At 36.3% G+C, this 19,408-nt stretch overlaps 1 protein-coding gene across 2 annotated transcripts in view; it reads left to right on the forward strand.

Moving 5' to 3' along the window:
• Positions 1–19,408, forward strand: part of USP34 (ubiquitin specific peptidase 34) — a 283,644-nt gene that overhangs the window by 167,057 nt on the left and 97,179 nt on the right. For both annotated transcript variants that reach the window (XM_031008389.3, XM_063695856.1), the window contains exons 28-34: positions 2,941–3,041; positions 3,234–3,443; positions 7,430–7,555; positions 9,055–9,177; positions 9,312–9,395; positions 10,831–10,917; positions 15,510–15,710. In XM_031008389.3, the coding sequence (XP_030864249.2) occupies positions 2,941–3,041; positions 3,234–3,443; positions 7,430–7,555; positions 9,055–9,177; positions 9,312–9,395; positions 10,831–10,917; positions 15,510–15,710 (932 nt within the window). The remainder of the gene's footprint in view (positions 1–2,940; positions 3,042–3,233; positions 3,444–7,429; positions 7,556–9,054; positions 9,178–9,311; positions 9,396–10,830; positions 10,918–15,509; positions 15,711–19,408) is intronic.

Here is a 19,408-nt window from a genome sequence, read left to right on the forward strand (position 1 = left end):
CTCATATCAAATACAGGCCAGTATGCTAAATAAATTGCTGGTCATTGCAGTTCTCTTTTGGAACAAAGTTATGCATGCTTTATTAGAGTAGCAATTAATCATGACTGAGAGTGTTTTAATATTGCAAATATCAATCATTACATTTAATTGTCTCATCAAGTTAGACATTTAATAAAAATCTACCAAAATATTGCCAGGCGCGGTAGCTTATGCCTGTAATCCCAAGGCTCTGAGGCCAAGGCAGGCGGATCATTTGCCGTCAGGAGGTCGAGACCAGCCTGGCCAACATGACAAAACCCTGTCTCTACTAAAAATACAAAAATTAGCTGGGCCTGGTGGTGTGCACCTGTAATCCCAGCTACTTGGAAGGCTGAGGCATGAGAATCGCTTAAGCCCAGGAGGTGGAGGTTGCAGTGAGCCGAGATCATGCCATTGCACTCCAGCCTGGGTGACAGAGGGAGACTCCTCAAAACAAAACAAAACAAAAAACTACCAAAGTATTAATGGCTCACACTGTAATCCCAGCACTTTGGGAGGCCGAGGCGGGCAGATCACGAGGTCAGGAGATAAGACCATCCTGGCTAACATGGTGAACCCCATCTCTACTGAAAATACAAAAAATTAGCCAGGCGTGGTGGCAGGCGCCTGTAGTCCCAGCTACTTGGGAGGCTGAGGCAGGAGAATGGCGTGAACCCAGGAGGCGGAGCTTGCAGTGAGCTGAGATTGCGCCACTGCACTCCAGCGTGGGCAACAGAGCGAGACTGTGTCTCAAAAAAAAAAAAAAAGTTTAATACAGAATTTCTGTCCATTCAGTAGCCAAAGCTTTTCTTAATGAATACGCTGCTTCATAAGCATTTACTTTTCTTCTAGTTTTGTATAATACAAAATGATTTGAATAAAGTAAAATACACTATAAAATGGTATCGCTATTAGATTATTCAGTTATAATTTGTGAGCAACATGATGAATAGGACACTAAATCAAGTATACAATAGCAATTGTAAGATGTTATGATATTCTGGCTGGGCCGTGATGGCTCATGGCTGTAATCCCAGCACTTTGGGGGTCCGAGGCAGGCGGATCACCGGAGGTCAAGAGTTCAAGACCAGCCTGGCCAACATGGAGAAACCCGTCTCTACTAAAAATACAAAAATTAGTTAAGTGTGATGGTGCACGCCTGTAGTCCCAGCTATTCAGGAGGCCGAGACTGGAGAATTGCTTGAACCCAGGAGGCGGAGGTTGCAGTGAGCTGAGATTGAGCCACTGCACTCCAGCCTGGGTGACAGAGTGACACTCCATCTCAAAAAAAAAAAAAAAAAAAATTACAATAATATGAGGTCTTTGTAAAATGTGAGAATAAAACTTTTGGAGATAAGTGAACAGCTGAGTAAATTGAAATAGCATGTCTCTGTACAGAATATTGTAAAGATATTAGGTAAATTTATTTTTTAAAATGGTCTATCAGTAATTCCAATGTAATTTTTGTTTAAAATTTGATGAAATTACTGTGAAGTTATCTGTATGAATAAACTAAGCAATATTATAAGTTCTGGGAGGTCAGTAAATTGGCACTTTACGAAAAAAGAAAAAACAAAAAAGTTCTGGGAGAAAAATTCAAAAGGATAATAGAAAGTTGAACTTCCGTACTAGCTGTATAAACATTAAACCATAATTTGATTTTGGTATGGGAATTGTTAGTTAAATGATACAGAATGGATACTGAAAATTAGTCATATATGACTTGTTCAGTTTGGGGAAAGAAAAACTCCTTTTTCTAATATTTAGGATATGTTTAAAATGTTGTATCTGTATTAACAATGGTAGGAAAATTTAGAAGAAAATAGGATTGAACGTTTGTCAAACCATTTTGAGGGCCAAGATCGAGGGCTAGAAATAATGAGAAAGGGAAAGAATCATAGATTTAGCTACACAATGATTAGCAATTTACTTATAAAAAAATTGTGCTTAAGGCAAATTGCCAATATGACTCGTCTTGGAAGAAAAACATATTCCTTCTGTGTTTGAAATATTTTTCCACAAACCTTTTTTATTTATGTGAAGGGAAAGGTAATTTTAAAATGTTATGTGTTATTATGAAAAGTGATAGCCTTACCCCACTCATTTTTCTTGAAAGTAATTATTTAGTGTCTGTTCAGTGGAGTTTTTCTATATTGAATGAAATTTAGCAATATTTTTAAAGTTTAAATTATTCATCAGACATTTAATTTTGCTTAATTTTCCTGCTCTAATCATTTTTTTCCCTGAAAAAGTTGTACATTATACAATACTTAATTTGAATGTCTTCTCCATTTTAGTGCCTAGCATGCATGTGTGAATAAAACACCTCTGCCCTTGTGGAACTGGGAATTTGTCATTCTTCCTTTCCTTTTCCCTTTCCTTTTTTCTTTCTTTCTTTCTTTCCTTTTTCCTTTCCATCCCTCTCTTTTTTCTCCTCACCCTCCCATCCCTTCCCAGATAACAAATATGAGGCGTTAACAAGTGTTTTAAAGAAAGATAAAGGAGAGTAAAGGGTTAATGGTGAAATGAAGCTTTTAGATTGGGCGGTAAGGAAAAAGCTTCCGTTGGATGAGAGACTTGAAAGAGGTGAGAAAATAAGTATCTTGAATTCCTGGAGAGAAATCTTAGTCCTTGAGTTGGTAATATACTTGTTATTTTCAAGAAAGGGCAAGGAGGCCAGTTGGCTGAACATAGTGTGAGGTAGGGAAGATGGTGGAAAATGAAGTTGAAGGTGTAGGCAGCTAAAAGGACTTAATGCATTCTAGAAATAACTATCCTCAATCTACTGAGTTTTCTGTCTTTACCTTAGATTACATTTAAACTTAACATACAGTGTGTTTAATTGCTACAACTACATATTCTTATCAGCAAGTAAGTTAATTCTTAAAAACAAATTCATTTCCATGTTTTGCTGTTTTTAAGGAGGCCTCATGGGACCTGTCAGGATGATTTCATCTGGACACGAGTTAACAACAGATTATGATGAAAAAGCACTTCATGAGCTCGGTTTTAAGGATATGCAGGTACATATATAAAACGTGGTTTGAGTTTTAATGATCTGTTTATAATCATCAGTTGAATAGTCACAGATGTAGTTTAAAAACAACTCTTATTGCTTTGTTATATTAAAATTTTAAGTGATTCTATACTTCAGATTTACTGTTTCATTAAACTAAAAGCTTGATATGCATAAATTTTTTTCCTGTTTTTTATAGATGGTATTTGTATCTTTGGGTGCACCAAGGAGAGAACGGAAAGGGGAAGGTGTTCAGCTGCCAGCATCTTGCCTCCCACCCCCTCAGAAGGACAACATTCCAATGCTTTTGCTTTTACAAGAGCCTCATTTAACTACTCTTTTTGATTTATTAGAGATGCTTGCATCATTTAAACCACCCTCAGGAAAAGTGGCAGTGGATGATAGTGAGGTGACTATGTTTCATTTTCACAAATCTTGTTTTGTGTCTCTGTTGAGAGGATATAGTAACTTTAATAAAAGTATAGTTTATAAAACGTTATAAAGTATATAATAATTTTCTCTCCTTTTTTTTTTTTGTTCATTTTTTTGTTTTGTTTTGTGTTTTTGAGACGGCATCTCACTCTGTTGACCAGGCTGGAGTGCAGTGGTGCAATCTCATCTCACTGCAAGCTCCACCTCCCGGGTTCATGCCATTCTCCTGCCTCAGCCTCCCAAGTAGCTGGGATTACAGGCCTGTGCAACCACTCCTGGCTAATTTTTGCATTTCTAGTAGAGATGGGGTTTCACTGTGTTGGTCAGGCTGGTCTTGAACTCCTGACCTCATGATCCACCCATGTCAGCCTCCCAAAGTGCTGGGATTACAGGCATGAGCCACCGTGCCTGGCCCTCAGTAATCTTTTAAGAGTAGTAAAATTGGACCGGGGCAGTGGCTCACGCCTGTGATCCCAGCACTTTGGGAGGCTGAGATGAGCAGATCACGAGGTCAGGAGTTCAAGACCAGCCTGACCAACATGGTGAAACCCCGTCTCTACTAAAAATACAAAAATTAGCTGGGCATGGTGCCGTGTGCTAGCTAGAAAGGAGAATGGGGAAGAGGATGGGAGAGTAGAATGGGAGGAATGAAATTGGGAAGGTAGGCAGAGCGAAATAATGTAAACCTTTTGTGTTGTCGTGAGTCATTTCCATTTTACTCAAAGTGGACAACATTAAAAGATTTTAAACAGAGGATAAACACATGTTCTAATTTTTGTTTTATACCTAATAAGTTTCTTTGGCAAAAGTAACAAAGTCAGTAAAGCATTTGATATACGAGTCCAGGAATTAGTTGCCCTGGAATAGGATGGCAGCAGTGGAAATAAATCGACAACAGGTCAAAACAACATCACTTGGTGGTGGTTTGGGTTTTAGGAGTAGGGAATGAAGAGGAGAAGGAAGACAGAAATGGCACTGGGTTTCTGGCCTGTGCAACTGGGTGGATTCCATTTGAGCTGAAGGATAGATGGATGCCTGAGGAACATCAAATAGAGATGTCAGGTAATCACTTGGATATAAAAGTATGGAGCTCAGAGGAAAAGGTATAGTCTAGAAAAATGGTTTGTGGGTTATCACTATAAAGATGCCATTTATTATTATTTTTATTTTTGTGAGACACGGTCTCAGTGTGTCACCCAGGCTGCAGTGCAGTGGTATGATCGTAGCTCAGTGTAGCCTTGATCTCTCAGGTTCAAGTGATCCTGCTGCCTCAGCGTCCTGAATAGGTGGAACTCCAGGCGCATGCCAATGTGCCTGGCTAATTTTTTAATATTTTGTAGACATGGTCTCTCTATGTTGCCCAGGTTGGTTTCAAACTCCTGGCTTCAAGTGATCCTCCCACCTCAGCCTCCTAAAGTGCTGGGATCGTAGGCATAAGCTGCTGTGCCCAGCCTGAAGATGGCATTCAGAGGCAAGAGTATGTATGATATCACCTAAAGAAGCCATATTCAATCCACTAACTTTTAAAACAATGCCTTTAAATGGGCTTATTCTAAGACCTTTTCATGTATTCATGTAGCTTATGCAGTGAATCACAATTTTGAGATTGAGAGGCAGGTAAAATGGTGGTATTTTGATGGTTTTCCCTGTGTTAGGCTAGTATGCTTTTCTTTCTTCCCCAAGATTGTTAAGTGACTTCTTCCTGTTTCCATGATGTGTTTGATAATGGATGCAGTGGGCTGCCATTGAGCCTTCTGTTTCTTATACCTCAGTTTCTCACGTGATGGTACATTCTTAAATTCCCAAGAAATATCCATTGTTTTTTCAACAGAATAATCATTAATAGGTGCCCATGAAACCTCTGTTTTCTCACCTAGTGCTGGTGTTCTGTTCTAGGGGAATAATGTGAGGAGGGGGACAAAAATTTGCAGAAGGTTTTTTCAAAAGAGGAGTTGTTCAAATTGGGTCCAGCTACTGTTAAGAGTGAAGAGAAAAGCATTACAGATTTTCTTCAATAAGAAAGCAAATGACATGTTTGAGGACCTGGGAATAGTAGCATAGTGTAATTTAAATACTAGGACAGAAAGGTAGACTGTAACTTGTATCGCAAAAGGACCTAAATGATTTTTTTTTTAATCCATCATTATGGCTGGTTTTAAGCAGCAAAATGAGCTCTTTTCTGGGCTTTTAGAAACAAAATTTAGATGTTTGTGTGGAGGATGTAGTAGAGAAAACCAGGACCAGTGATAAGAGATCCTGGGCTGTTATGTTAATAGGCTGTTATGTTAGTCTGAGTAGTGAGACTTAAACCAAAGGGAAAGCATTTCATTGTTTCAGCAGATTTTTTTTTTTTTTTTTTTTTTTTTTGAGACAGAGTCTCACTCTGTCCTCCAGGCTGGAGTGCAGTGGCAAGTTATCGGCTCACTGCAACCTCCGCCTCCCAGGTTCAAGTCATTCTCCTGCTTCAGCCTCCTGAGTAGCTGGGACTACAGGCGCATGCCACCACGCCCAGCTAGTTTTTTTTTTTTATTTATTTTTGTAGAGACAGGGTTTCACTCTGTTAGCCAGCATGGTCTTGATCTCCTGACCTTGTGATCCGCCCACCTCTGCCTCCCAAAGTGCTAGGATTACAGGTGGGAGCCACTGCACCCAGCTGCAGATATTTTATTGAATCTTATTTTTGGCAGGTTGATAACAGGGATTTTTTGCTGAATAAGATAGGTTTGGCCCTGATGAGAGTTACACAAAAAAGTAAAAATAAAGTATCTTTACTGTGTATGTCTCATGAGACTTTCAGTCATAGCAGAACATACTTATGCACACTTTGAAGATATTTTTCCTTCTAATCCTTTTTTGCATAGAATTCAATATTTCTCTTTTTAATGGTTATTTACAACGGAATGATGAGTTGTTTTATTGAAGAACTGAGTGCCATTTCGTCAAGTATAGCGCAAGTGTTACTCGAGGGTTGCTTCTCTTTGTTCATCAAGCTTGTGAAAGACCAAATTTACCTTGAAACTTTCTAAGATTTCCTTGACATTGGAGAATTGCTTGAACCCGGGAGGCGGAGGTTGCAGTGAGCTGAGATCGTGCCATTGCACTCCAGCCTGGGCAAGAAGAGCGAAACTCCATCTCAAAAAACAAATAAAGATTTTCTTGCTACCAAAGTGCACCGTGTTTCTGCCATTATATCAAAAGAACTAAGTTTCTTTTTATAGGCTTATAGAATATCCCTAGACCATGTTATACCAAAGAATCACTGTGATAGTAGCAGTAGTAATAAATTTATACTCCGTGGAAAATACCAAAACTGTCAATTTTCGTTTTTACTCTTTTTACCTCTCAGGGTGGTACTTTAAATTTTTGTTTAATTGCCTATTTCCTAAGTGGTTTTTGAAACGTTGTTTAGCTTACTCTTGCCTTAGCAAGTTTTGGAACTCAGATTTAACAAATGATAATGGAAAAAAATAGGTCTCTAAAATTGTTGGCTTTCTTCTTAACGTCTGTTCATCTGAGACTGGAAAATGAGGTTTAGCTTAGCAACATAAGAGAAACAGGCTCTTTTCCTAAATGGAAGTTCAAGGATTTAATTCACCAAGTCTTTATTGTGCTTAGAATAGTGACCTGCAAAATGGAAATAGATGATAGTCATATTGAAATTTGTTAGAATTTTCTGGCCTTTAAACAGATGTTTTCACTTTTATTTGAAAAGTTTCCTGAGGAACATGATCAGTCGTAGAGGAAAGCTTTTCTAGAAAAATGTTCAGTAAGAAGTTGAAAAAACACTGCTTGGCTATTAATTTTCTCAAATATTATGTATCATGTAACAAATGTTTCATTTCTCACTTTTCAAAAAGTGAGGCTAAAAACTATTAGCAAATTTGATCATTATGCAAAAATTTGAACTTAAAACTTTTTCTTTTCTGATCTGTTTTGATAAAGTAGTTGTTCTTATTTGTGTAGAGCTTACGATGTGAAGAACTTCATCTTCATGCAGAAAACCTGTCTAGGCGGGTCTGGGAGCTACTGATGCTTCTTCCTACATGTCCTAATATGTTGATGGCATTCCAGAATATCTCAGATGAGCAGGTGAGCCCACAAAATCTCTTTACTCTCCTAGAGGCTGTTACCAGTTTACATTCCTATTGGCAGTGTAGAAGATTGCCTGTTGACGTACCCTTAGTAAATCTGAATATAGTTTTTACCCATATAGTAGGTAAAAAGTGCCACTGCATTTTAATGTTCATTTGTTTATTTAGTGAGGGTGAATAATGGGTGAATAATGTATCAGAGGCTAAATGTAAGATGAAGATGTTTTCTAAAATTATTGACATTTTATATTAGTGTGTTTTCATATTACAGTATGCTTTTAATATTGTTTTTTGTTCTTAGTAACAAAAAGTAATGTTTAGAGAAAATACACAGAGGTGAAATGATGTGCATCAGTGCTTGTTTTGTATGCTTATACAAATTAACTGACGGAATTGGAGAAAATGAGGCAAATAAATTTAATATCTGTGGTAATTTTTTTTCCATATGGACACCACCTCACATGTGTGTTGGGTATCTTTGTAAAGTCTTTAACATTAAAGACTGTTTTAATTAATTTATTTATTTTTGAGATAAGGTATTACTCTGTTACCCAGGCTGGAGTACAGTGGTGTGGTCTCAGCTCACTGCAACCACAACCACGAGGGCTCAAGTGATCCTTCCTCCCCTCACCTTCCCCAGTAGCTGAGACCATAGGCATGTGCACCATGCCTGGCTCGTTTTTGTATTTTTAGTAGAGACAGGGTTTCACCGTTTTGGCCAAGTAGATCTATAACTCCTGACTTCAAATGATCTGCCCATCTCAGCCTCCCAAAATGCTGGGATTATAGGCATGAGCCACTGCTCCTGGCTTAAAGATTGTTTTTAAAATTTGTATAATAAGTAGTTTATTTGAGGACATCTCCGAAAGAACTCTATAGGATGAATGAAAAAATAAATGTCCTAATGTTGTACTAATTCTAGGATTTGGAACATTATCATGTGATTTTGGGAGAGCCAGTATCTCACAAGACTTGGAAGTGAAGAAGATGGGCTCTTCAAAATGCCAAATGATGACTTACAGTAGCACTAGTAATAGCATTTCAAAGATGCACATTAAATGTGAATTACATTATTTCATGAATTGACAGTAGAAAACAGCAGTGTTCCTGAGTTCATATATCTGTATGACTTTTAAATATATAGTTGTAACTATTAAGTACAGACATTTAATTCATCACCATCTTTAGAAGTTTACCCACTCAACTAGATTACAATGTTGTTTCTTCTTTTAATTGGGAAGATTAACAGTTAATTATTTTCCCATGCTGCTGTTTGTATATGAATTTTATTGGTTTTATTTTCAGAAAATTTAATTAATAATTGATGTTTTAAGCATACCATTTGTGCCAATTATATAACTAGTCTTCATATGTTTTAATATGTTTCAAAGTATATATAATATTTTGAGTTTTTATGTAGTGTCAGTTTGTTTAAAGTTTTTCTTTTTTGTGTTCCCTGAGTAAGTTGGCTTGAGAAACATGTTTTTCTAATTTAAGAGTAATGATGGATTTAATTGGAAAGAACTTCTCAAAATTAAGAGCGCCCACAAGCTATTGTATGCTCTGGAAATTATTGAAGCACTGGGAAAACCTAATAGAAGAATAAGGAGGGAGTCTACGGTAATGGCATTTCCATTATTATCATTAAATGTTTGTATTCTCTCTGGAGTAAAATTCTATAATGTATTGTCTTTTCCATTCTAGAATAATTCTTTCTTCCGCCATTCTGCCTTACTTTTTTTGCCTTCTCATAGGGAAGTTACAGTGATCTTTATCCAGATTCAGATGATTCAAGTGAGGATCAAGTGGAAAATAGTAAAAATTCCTGGAGTTGCAAGGTTTGATCATATGTGTTTTTTAATGTATTGATAAAAGTAATTTATCTCCAGTTTTTCAAAAGTGGGTACCATAATTCTTCATTGATTTTAAACTAATATACTATTAAAATAAAGCATAGTTTAAAAATCATGTATTACTTTAAGTTGCAATAATGTAAACTGAGATTATTTAATGCCTTGGTGCTCCTGTTTTTAGCTCTGATTTTCCCTCTATTGAAATACTGTGAGAGTCCTGGCATGGTGGCTCACACCTGTGATCCAGCCCTTTGGGAGGCTGAGACGGATGGATCACTTGAGGTCAGGAGTTTGAGACCAGCCTGGCCAACATGGTAAAACCCGTGTCTCTACTAAAAATGCAAAAATGAGCTGGGTATGGTAGCATGCCACCCATAATCCCAGCTACCCAGGTGGCTGAGGCAGGAGAATCACTTGAACCCAGGAGGTGGAGGTTGCAGTGAGCTGAGATCGCACCACAGCACTCCAGCCTGGGCAGCAAAAAAAGATACTTTGAGGACATCCCAGTGTCTAGGACTAAATGGCTAATGGAATAGAAAGATGTTTATAGGCTTTTTCGTGTGTGTGTGTGTGTGTGTGTGTGTGTGTGTGTGTGTGTGTGTGTGTGTATAAATTTTTTTTTTTTTAAATGGAGTCTCGCTCTGTCACCCAGGCTGGATTGCAGCAGTGCGATCTCTGCTTGCTGCAACCTCCGCCTCCCGGGTTCACGCGATTCTCCTGCCTCAGCCTCTGGAGTAGCTGGTACTACAGGCGCCCGCCACCACACCCGGCTAATTTTTTTGTATTTTTAGTAGAGACGGGGTTTCACCATGTTAGCCAGGATGGTCTCGATCTCCTGACCTCGTGATCCGCCCACCTCGGCCTCCCAAAGTGCTGGGATTACAGGCGTGAGCCACCGCGCCTGGCCTCAAGTGTATATTTTTTTAAATTCTTGTTTGTTTTATTTTGTTTTGTTTAGGACAGGGTCTCACCTTGTCACCCAGGCTGGATTGCAGTGGCATGATCATGGCTGACTGCAGCCTTGACCTCCTGGGTTCGAGTGATCCTCCTGCCTCAGCCTCCCTAGTAGCTGAAACTATAGGCACAAGCCACCATACCCGGCCAATTTTTTTATTTTTTGTAGAGATGAGGTCTTCCTATGTTGTCTAGGCTGGTCTCAAAGTCGTAACCTCAAGCCATCCTCTGGCTTTGGCCTCCCAAAGTTCTAGGATTACAGGCATGAACCATTGCACCCACCCTTAAATTCTTGAAAGTAGCCTTTATCTTATTATTTTGTCTAGAAATTATTTTGGTAATTTAAATGAATAATTGTGTGAGTAAAAGATACGTAATATTTTACATATCCAGTTACTGAATCAACAAGCATTATTGCATTATATATCTGCTTTTCTCTTACTATTACTTTCACAATTGCCTACAGTTTGTTGCTGCTGGAGGGCTTCAACAGTTACTAGAAATTTTTAATTCTGGAATTCTAGAGCCTAAAGAGCAGGAATCATGGACTGTGGTAAGTGCATATTTATGGTTTCAACTAGTTACAGTAGTTATCCCATTTGAAACACTTCCATTTCATCAGCAAGTATAGCTTTTGCCATATAGTTCCTTATAATAAAGTATGGAATATAGCAGAAATGAATTTAAAAATACAGAGTTTGATAAACTAATTAGGAATAAGTGTTTTTCATGTTATCAGTATTAAAAAATTCTTCTGATAAAATTAATTACTCTAAACTCTGGCCAGTTCATAAACATGTTTCCTTTAGGTTGATAAATTGTATATTAATATTTATATAAAGTTTGGTTGCTTTTTAAAAATTTGGTTTACATCTTAGTTTTTTTAAAAAACTTTTTTTGTTTTATTTTGTTTTGATCATTTCTTCCTTTATAGTAGTAATAATTAAAAACGTGTTTCCAGACCATGTTGACTGGCTTACATTGAGATGGATACAGAAATTGAGAGTAAGCCTCTAGAAATTTTTATAGCAATTAGACATTGTTGCTGTATTTTTATAATACTTTACAAAAGTATTGGTCCTCAACAAAATGGAATTTTTTTTTCTGTGAACTTGCATAAAAAATGGAAATTTTAAAAAATGTTAACTTTACCACCGTGATTTGGAGAAGTACTATATGAAAATAAAATTGCTTGTAGAATATTTAAATCTTAATAATGATATACAAAACTGCACAGGCCAGTTTCAAGCTCATTGTAAAGGACATTCCATTTTCTTCCATCAAAGCAGTTTAGCATTATCAAACATTGAATTCAAGTATTTTCTTAGTTCCTGTGGTTTTTTGTTTTGTTTTGTTTTGCTTTTTTTGAATTGCCTTCGAACCTAGGAGTCAGGTATAATGATTTGACATCAAGTAATCTTATGTCTAAATTTGTTAGCTCATCAGCTATCGTCAGTGTTAGTGTATTTTACATGTGGGCCAAGACAGTTGTTGTTCTTCCAGTGTGGCCAGGGAAGCCAAAAGATTGGACACCCCCGTACTAAAGGTTTTCTCTGTTTGTTTTTCTTGAAATTATGAATACTTTCCTGAAGTATTACTAGTAACATTTTATTGCCAATATGTGGCTTATTGTAGCTTTATAATGCCCAAGATGCAAAGCATGTCTAAGATAGAAATTGCTTTCAGGTCAACTGGTATTTCCTGTTTATAATGCATCTCTCTTAATATTATGAAATACTTCTTAGTTCAGGATTGTTCTTGTTTCTTATTTTTTTTTTCCTTTTCAAATGAGTGTAGTTGAAGTATACCTTTAAAACTTTTTTAGAAATATAGTTAACATGCAATCAATGTACTCCTCCAAAATGTACTGTTTTTACTATATTCACAAAGTTGTGGGACTATGACCAGCATCTAATTCCAGAACAGTTGTATCCCTTCAAAAGAAACCTCCCCCCAAACGCTTTAGCCCTAGGCAGCCACCATTATAGTCTGCTTTCTGTTTCTGTGGATTTGTCCATTCTGGACATTTCCTATAAATGCAACCGTACAATATATGGTCCATTGTGACTGGTTTTTTTCACTTAGCCTATTTTCAAGATTCATCCTTGGAAGTAGCAAGTATCAATAATTCATTTTTTTTTATAATTATATTACATGTTTATCCATTCACCAATTGAGAAGCATTTGGGTTATTTCTACACTGTGATATTGTGAGCATTTGTTTATGAGTTTATGCGTAGATAATACATTTTCACTTCTTTTTGGCATATGTGTAGGAGTGGTATACCTTGCCAATACTTAAGTGGTATTTTAATGTGATTTCTAGCATTTACATTTTCCCAATGCTAAGAATCTTGAGCAGCTTTTCATGTGTCTGTTGACCATTCATAAGCATGTATGCATGTATGTGTGTGTGTACATATATATATGCACACACAAACACATTCATTCATACATCTTTGGTGAAATGTTTGTTCAGTCATAGCTGAATCCAGGGAGGAGAAGATTGATCAGTTGGTGAACATCTGCATCGTTTCCAGTTTGGGGCTATTATCAATAATGTTGTTATAAACAGTTGTGCCTTGGGTATAGAGTGCAGTTTCTGGGTCCTGTGGTAACTTCTAACTTTTTGAGGAATTTCCGAACAGTTTACCAAAGCTGCAACATTTTACATTTCTACCAGCAATGTGTGAGGCTTCCAGTTTCTCCACATCCTTTCCAAGACTTGTTAGTGTCTCTTTTATTTTAGCTATCCTAGTGTGTAAAGTGGTACCTAGTTGTGGTTTTGATTTACATTTCCTTTGTGGCTAATGAGGTTGAACATCTTTCCATGTGCATATTGGCCACTTGTTTATCTTTGGAGTAATGTCAATTCACATCCATTGCCCACTTTTAATTGGGTTGTCTTTTTGTTGATTTGTTAGAATTCCTTATGTATTTCAGATACTGATTCCTTACAGTGCATGTGATTTACAAATATTTTCTCCCGTTCTATGGGTTGCCTTTTTCCCTTTCTTGAGAGCTCCCTGTGATTTACAAAAATTTGTAATTTTGATGAAGTCTAGTGTCTCTGTTTTCCTTTGTGCTTGTCCTTTTGATGTTGTATCTACAAAACCGTTACCTAATCCCCTTACACAGAGATTGATGACTATGTTTTCTGTTAAGAGGTTTCTGGTTTTAGCTCTCAATTTTTTAGGTCTTTGGTCCATTTTAAGTTAATTTTTGCATATGATGTGAGGTTGCAGTATACTTTTCATGTAATAAATAATGCACTCATTTTAAAGAGTGAGTTTTGAAAAATGTTTATGTAACGCTCTAACATCCAAACAAAGAATATTTCCATTACTTAAGAAGTTCCGTCCTGCAGTTTTGCTATTAATTTTTCTTCCTCCACTTTCTGTTACAATAGATGAGATTTTCATTTTATAAAATTTCATGTAATTGGATCAGTGCAATATGTACCATTTTGTATCTGGCTTCTTTTATTCAGAATGCTTTTTGAGGTTGTTAAATGTTTTTCATCGCTGAGTAATATATTCGTTGTATAGGTATACCACAATTCATTTATCTACTCACCTATTGACATTTGAGTGGCTTATAGTTTTGGGTTATTAAAATAAAGTTTCTGTAAACATTCACATACAGGTCATTTGGTATATGTATGTTTTTATCTCTTGGATTAATACCAGGTAATGAAATTGCTAAATAATATGGTAAGTGTAAGATTAACCTTATAAGAAGATGCCAAACTGTTTTCCAGAACAGTTATACTATGCAACATACGAGAATTTCATTTACTCCACATCCTTGCCAGAAGTTGATATGGCCAGGGTTTTAAAATTTGAGATATTCTAACGGGTATAGTAGTGTTAGCTCACGGTGGCTTCACTTGTCCTTTCTTCATTGCTAATGGTGTTTAGCATTATGTTGTGTGTTTGTTGATTGTGTGTTTATCTTCTTTTGTGAAATGTCTTAGTATATAGTTGTGAGATGGTCTTTTTCCTTAAACATTATGGAGAAGTCTTTCTCTGATGTGTGTATGGGGACAAGCCCCCCACACATGCTGTGGCTTACTTTTTCATTATACTGACAGCATCTTTTAGGGGAGAGGTTTTAATTTTAATGAAATTTATATCCAGTCTACAAATATTTGTTCCAAGGTCACAAAGACTTTTCTCCTCTGCTTTCTGTAAGTTTTATAGTCTTTTCTTTTACGTTTAGATCTGTAACAATACATTTTGAGTTTTGTGTATGCAATATTGAATTTTTTTCCTTCTTCATACGGCTATTTGGTTTTTATAGCACCAATTTGTTGAAAAGACTTTTTTTCTCTCTGAATTATCTTGCTATCTTTCTTTCAGTTCAGTAATATAGTATTGGTATTATTGCAGGAAGAAAGTACTGTTTCTTTCTGGTATGTTTGTGTAGGAATATATTTGGCAGTGGAATCAGGAGAGCAGGAGGTTAAGAGCTTTTGAAGAAAAAGCTGTGAAACTCTCATCTTGTACATAAGTGATATTCTAATTAAAGAAAGTGAACTGTTATTAAAATTGAGCTTCCAGTCAGCTGTAAATTTTATTTTTTATACATACTAAACAATATTTAAAACAATTTTTTAAATAAAATAAATTTATTTTTAATGTGGTTATGGAAAGTGCAAGAGTTTCAGTTGAATTATTTTGTAGAATTACTAGCAATGGCTTTGGTCCCTAAGTATTAAGAGTTTGTGCCACTTGTTGGGAGACACAGCATATAATACTTTGTTTCTCAGTTAATTTTATTGATAGGTAATATCCTTGTCATCTTAATTTTTTAAAAAATTATAAATTATGAGCAGTATGTTTTTTCAAAAATCTCATAGCTGTTACATATATTTTTATATTGCTTTCATTAAAGAAATGAAAGTGTCATTTCCATTTCTTTAAATACATCTTGTATACCCTCTTTATTTCTAGATACTTTTTCTTCATTTTTATAAGATTGAATTGATACTGACCATAATATTTGAGCAGCAGAATTTTTATAGTACATGATTAAGTACTAGCTATAATTATTTTTATTTTCTGGTCTTTTAATTTCAAAATTGTATTGTGGCCATTCTAAATTAATGAAAATAGGGAATTGACCATTTCTTCTCATTTACAGTGGCAGCTAGACTGTCTTGCTTGCTTGCTGAAGTTAATATGCCAGTTTGCAGTAGATCCATCCGATTTGGATTTAGCTTATCATGATGTCTTTGCCTGGTCTGGTATAGCGGAAAGCCATAGGAAAAGAACCTGGCCTGGCAAATCAAGGAAGGCTGCTGGTGATCATGCTAAGGGTCTTCATATACCAAGATTAACAGAGGTAAAGTGCAGAAATTAATGTTTAATGATGAATTCCATTTTTTTATAAACTGAAGAAATATGCTAATGCTTAAGAAATGTATTCTAGATTACTGTGACTTAACCTGACAGCTGAACTGATGGCATTGTTTTAAAGCAGTAGTGATTATGAAGCAGTACTGCTTTTCATTTCATCATCCAGAATGCAGAAATGAATCATGTGCCATTTTAATATCTGTGAGACTGAATTTATTATTTGAACTCAGTAATTTATATACTTTGAGGATGCATTTATGAAAACAGAAGCCACAGTTGGTATTTCAACATAGGAAATTTAAAATAGGGAATCAGTTTTACACGTATGTGTTACAAGGCTTTAAAAACAAAAGGGAGTGGTGAGGTAACCCAGATAAGGAGCCATTTACCACCCCTAGATCTTGTGGAACATTAGGGAAGTGGTTGGGTTATCAGGAACTTAGAAGCTTGCGGGAGGGATCCTGTTAAACCGGGGTTTAGGCCTCTGAGAAAGCAGTTACGCTCTTATGCTCATCTGCTATAAGATTCTCAGAGGGGACCTGATAAAGCTGGTGCTAGGAGTGCCTAAAAAAGCTGAAGGCTGAAACAAACTCTGTCTTCTATGTAAATACTTTTAGATAAATGCTGACAGAAAAAAGAAAGGAGGAGTCTCTCAAGTATCCTAGACTGGCAGAACCTAATAGGAAGCCAACTGGCAAAGGAGGAATTTGGTTTTTGATATATTTGCCCTAGCATAATAGAACAAGTGTATAAAAGGGTGGATTTGGAGATGAAAGAAAATATAGTTGGCCCTTGAAAAATAGAGGAGTTAAGGATGCTGACCCTCCATACAGTCAAAAATCTGTATATAACTTTTGACTCCCCTAGAACTTAACTACTGATAGCCTGCTATTAACCAGAAGCCTTACCAATAACAAACAGTTGGTGAATGCATATTTTGTATGTTAATACTATTATATACTGTATTCTTAAAGTAAGCTAGAGAAAAGAAAGTGTTAAGAAAATCATAAGAGAAAATATATTTACTATTCTTCAAGTGGAAATGGGTCATCATAAAGGTCTTCATCCTCATGGTCTTCACATTGATCAGGAAGTAGAAGAGGAGGAGGAAGGTGAGGGGTTGGCCTTGCTGCCTTAGGAGTGCCAGAGTTGGGAGAACACCCAGATACAAGTGGATCTGTGCAGTTCAGACCTGTGTTGTTCAAGGGTCAACTGTATTATAACCAGGACATCCAGCAATAAAAATAGAATCTTTTTGATTGTGGATTCTGTAATCAAATATTTGCCTTTCCAACATCTCCTTCAGTGAGTCGGGAAGTAGGGAGTGATCAAGGTGAGATTTTAGGGAGATCTCATTTTGTAACCTTTTGAGAACCTCACCTCATGTCTACCCAAGAAACATCAAGGTAATGAGTTGTTACTGATAGATTGTGACGGACATAAGGTTAGAAAGTACTGGTATAAATGGAAACCTGAAGCAGATTTCCTTTTTGGAATTTTGGGGGTTAAATGGGAAAAGTGATCTCTGTCAGTATTCCAAATCATTTACATCTAATAAAATGAAATATATGCAGAGTACAATATAATCTGAATGTATTCTGCAATGTACTGTGTTGTGAACTACCACTTTAGTAACCTTACATTACTATAATGTTTTGGTCATGTTTTTTTCAGAATAAACTTTCCAGGTTATAATAATGCTCTAATTGTGATCCTTTCCATCACTCACTAAATAATTTCAATGTTTATTGACCTTTATTGGCAATTTCCTTTTGAGATTTTAATAATATAAATATACATAAGTGTATATGTAAAATACATACGCACATTTATGGAGGTTTATAGGTTATTGGTTTGTGTTTAAAAATAATATGCAACTACAAGCTTATTGAAAATTCATAATACACAAACGAACTTTTTCCCTAGTCATAGGTGACTACTCTTAATATCTTTTTGTGTTATCTTTTCAGAGATTTTTTTCTATGCACATGCCAGTGGTTTGGGGTTTTTTTTTTGAGACAGAGCCTAGCTCTGTTGCCCAAGCTGAAGTGCACTGGCGCCATCTCGGCTCACTGCAACTTCTGCCTCCCGTGTTCAAGCGATTTTACTACCTCAGCCTCCAGGTAGCTTGGATTACAGGCACACGCCACCATGTCTGGCTAATTTTTGTATTTTTCGTAGAGACGGGGTTTTGCCATCTTGGACAGGCTGATCTCAAACTCCTGACCTCAAGTGATCCTCCTGCCTCGGCCTCCCAAAGTGCTGGGATTATAGGTGTGAGCCACCACGCTGGGCCAATGTTATTTTTTTTTATTTTAGAAAAGGTGTATATTATATAGTTTTTGCATGAGTTTATTTCCCAAAATAATTCCAGCTTAGTATGTATATCTCAGATCTATGGAAATAAAAATTTTTGTTGCGTTAATACCGAAGACAGAGTCATCTAATGTTGATATACTGTAGGTAGTAAGGAAGAACACTAACTTATTTAAGAGTTTACCATCATTTTTCCGTGTGATCTTTTTAATAGCATTTTTAAAAGTTACTTGCAAAATGTAGCCTAAACATCAATTTTTCTGGAAGTTTTCTCACTTCTGCCAGGGACAGGTTTAGTTGCTGCTCCCTTCTTTTGCTTATTTGCCCATTGTATATACTTGTGTTAACCATGTTTTCTGTGGCTGCCTGCCCCAGTGCAGAAACAGTGCCTTATGAAGTATGTGCACAGAATGCCTTCCAACCTGCAGAATAAATTTAATAATTCATTGTTAGTGAATTATTTTCTCCCCTTATATGAGGAAGAACTAGAACTGAGGAATTCCAAATATATTAGGATCATGTAGCCTGAAGCTGAATGTTGAACCTCAGGATTTTGAATCTAGAATCCGTGCTCTCTACCCGTGGTATATTATATTGCTTTTTTATTTTTATTTCAGGGTGGTTGAGGAATCTATTACTACTTGATGTTTTTTTAAATATATTTTCTTCAAAAGTAAAAACATGTTTAATTATTCACCAACCCCTTCCCAAGAAACCACTGACATGTATATATTTCTTTCCCCCAATTCAGTGGTATGCAGAGAATCTATGAATCGAATGTAAAGACTATTTTTGCCCCTATTTCTAAATTCTTAGTAATTTTCTTTTTCTTTTCTTACTTTTTTTTTTTTTTTTTTTTTTTTTTGAGACAGATTCTCCTTTCGTTGTTCAGGCTGGAGTGCAGTGGCACAATCTCAGCTCACTGCAGCCACTGCCTCCCAGACTCAGGTGTTCCTCCCTTCTCAGCCTCCAAAGTAGGTGGGACTGTAGACATGCACCACACACCCAGCTAATTTTTGTGTTTTTAGTAGTGGAAACAGAGTTTTACCACATTGGCCAGCTAGTGTCGGATTTCTGGGCTCAAGCAATCCACCCACCTGAGCCTCCCTAATTGCTGGGATTACAGCAATTACAGTGAGCCACCATACCCAGCCTACAGTTGCTGCTCTTAAGTGTGATTATAAAATTCTGGTTTTCCGATTCTTGGCATTTTTACAGTATTTTCAAAGAATTCTTACGACATTCTTTATTGTGTTATAGATAAATATCAAAATAATTAGGAATTTTGGGTTAAAATTTTGTAATACACATCTCTTTAGTAACTAAATCTTGAGTGCTTTTTGAGGGTTTTCCTTTTGCTGTATTTAA

Source organism: Gorilla gorilla, chromosome 12 (genome assembly GCF_029281585.2).
Source record: "Gorilla gorilla gorilla isolate KB3781 chromosome 12, NHGRI_mGorGor1-v2.1_pri, whole genome shotgun sequence".
NCBI lineage: Eukaryota > Metazoa > Chordata > Mammalia > Primates > Hominidae > Gorilla > Gorilla gorilla.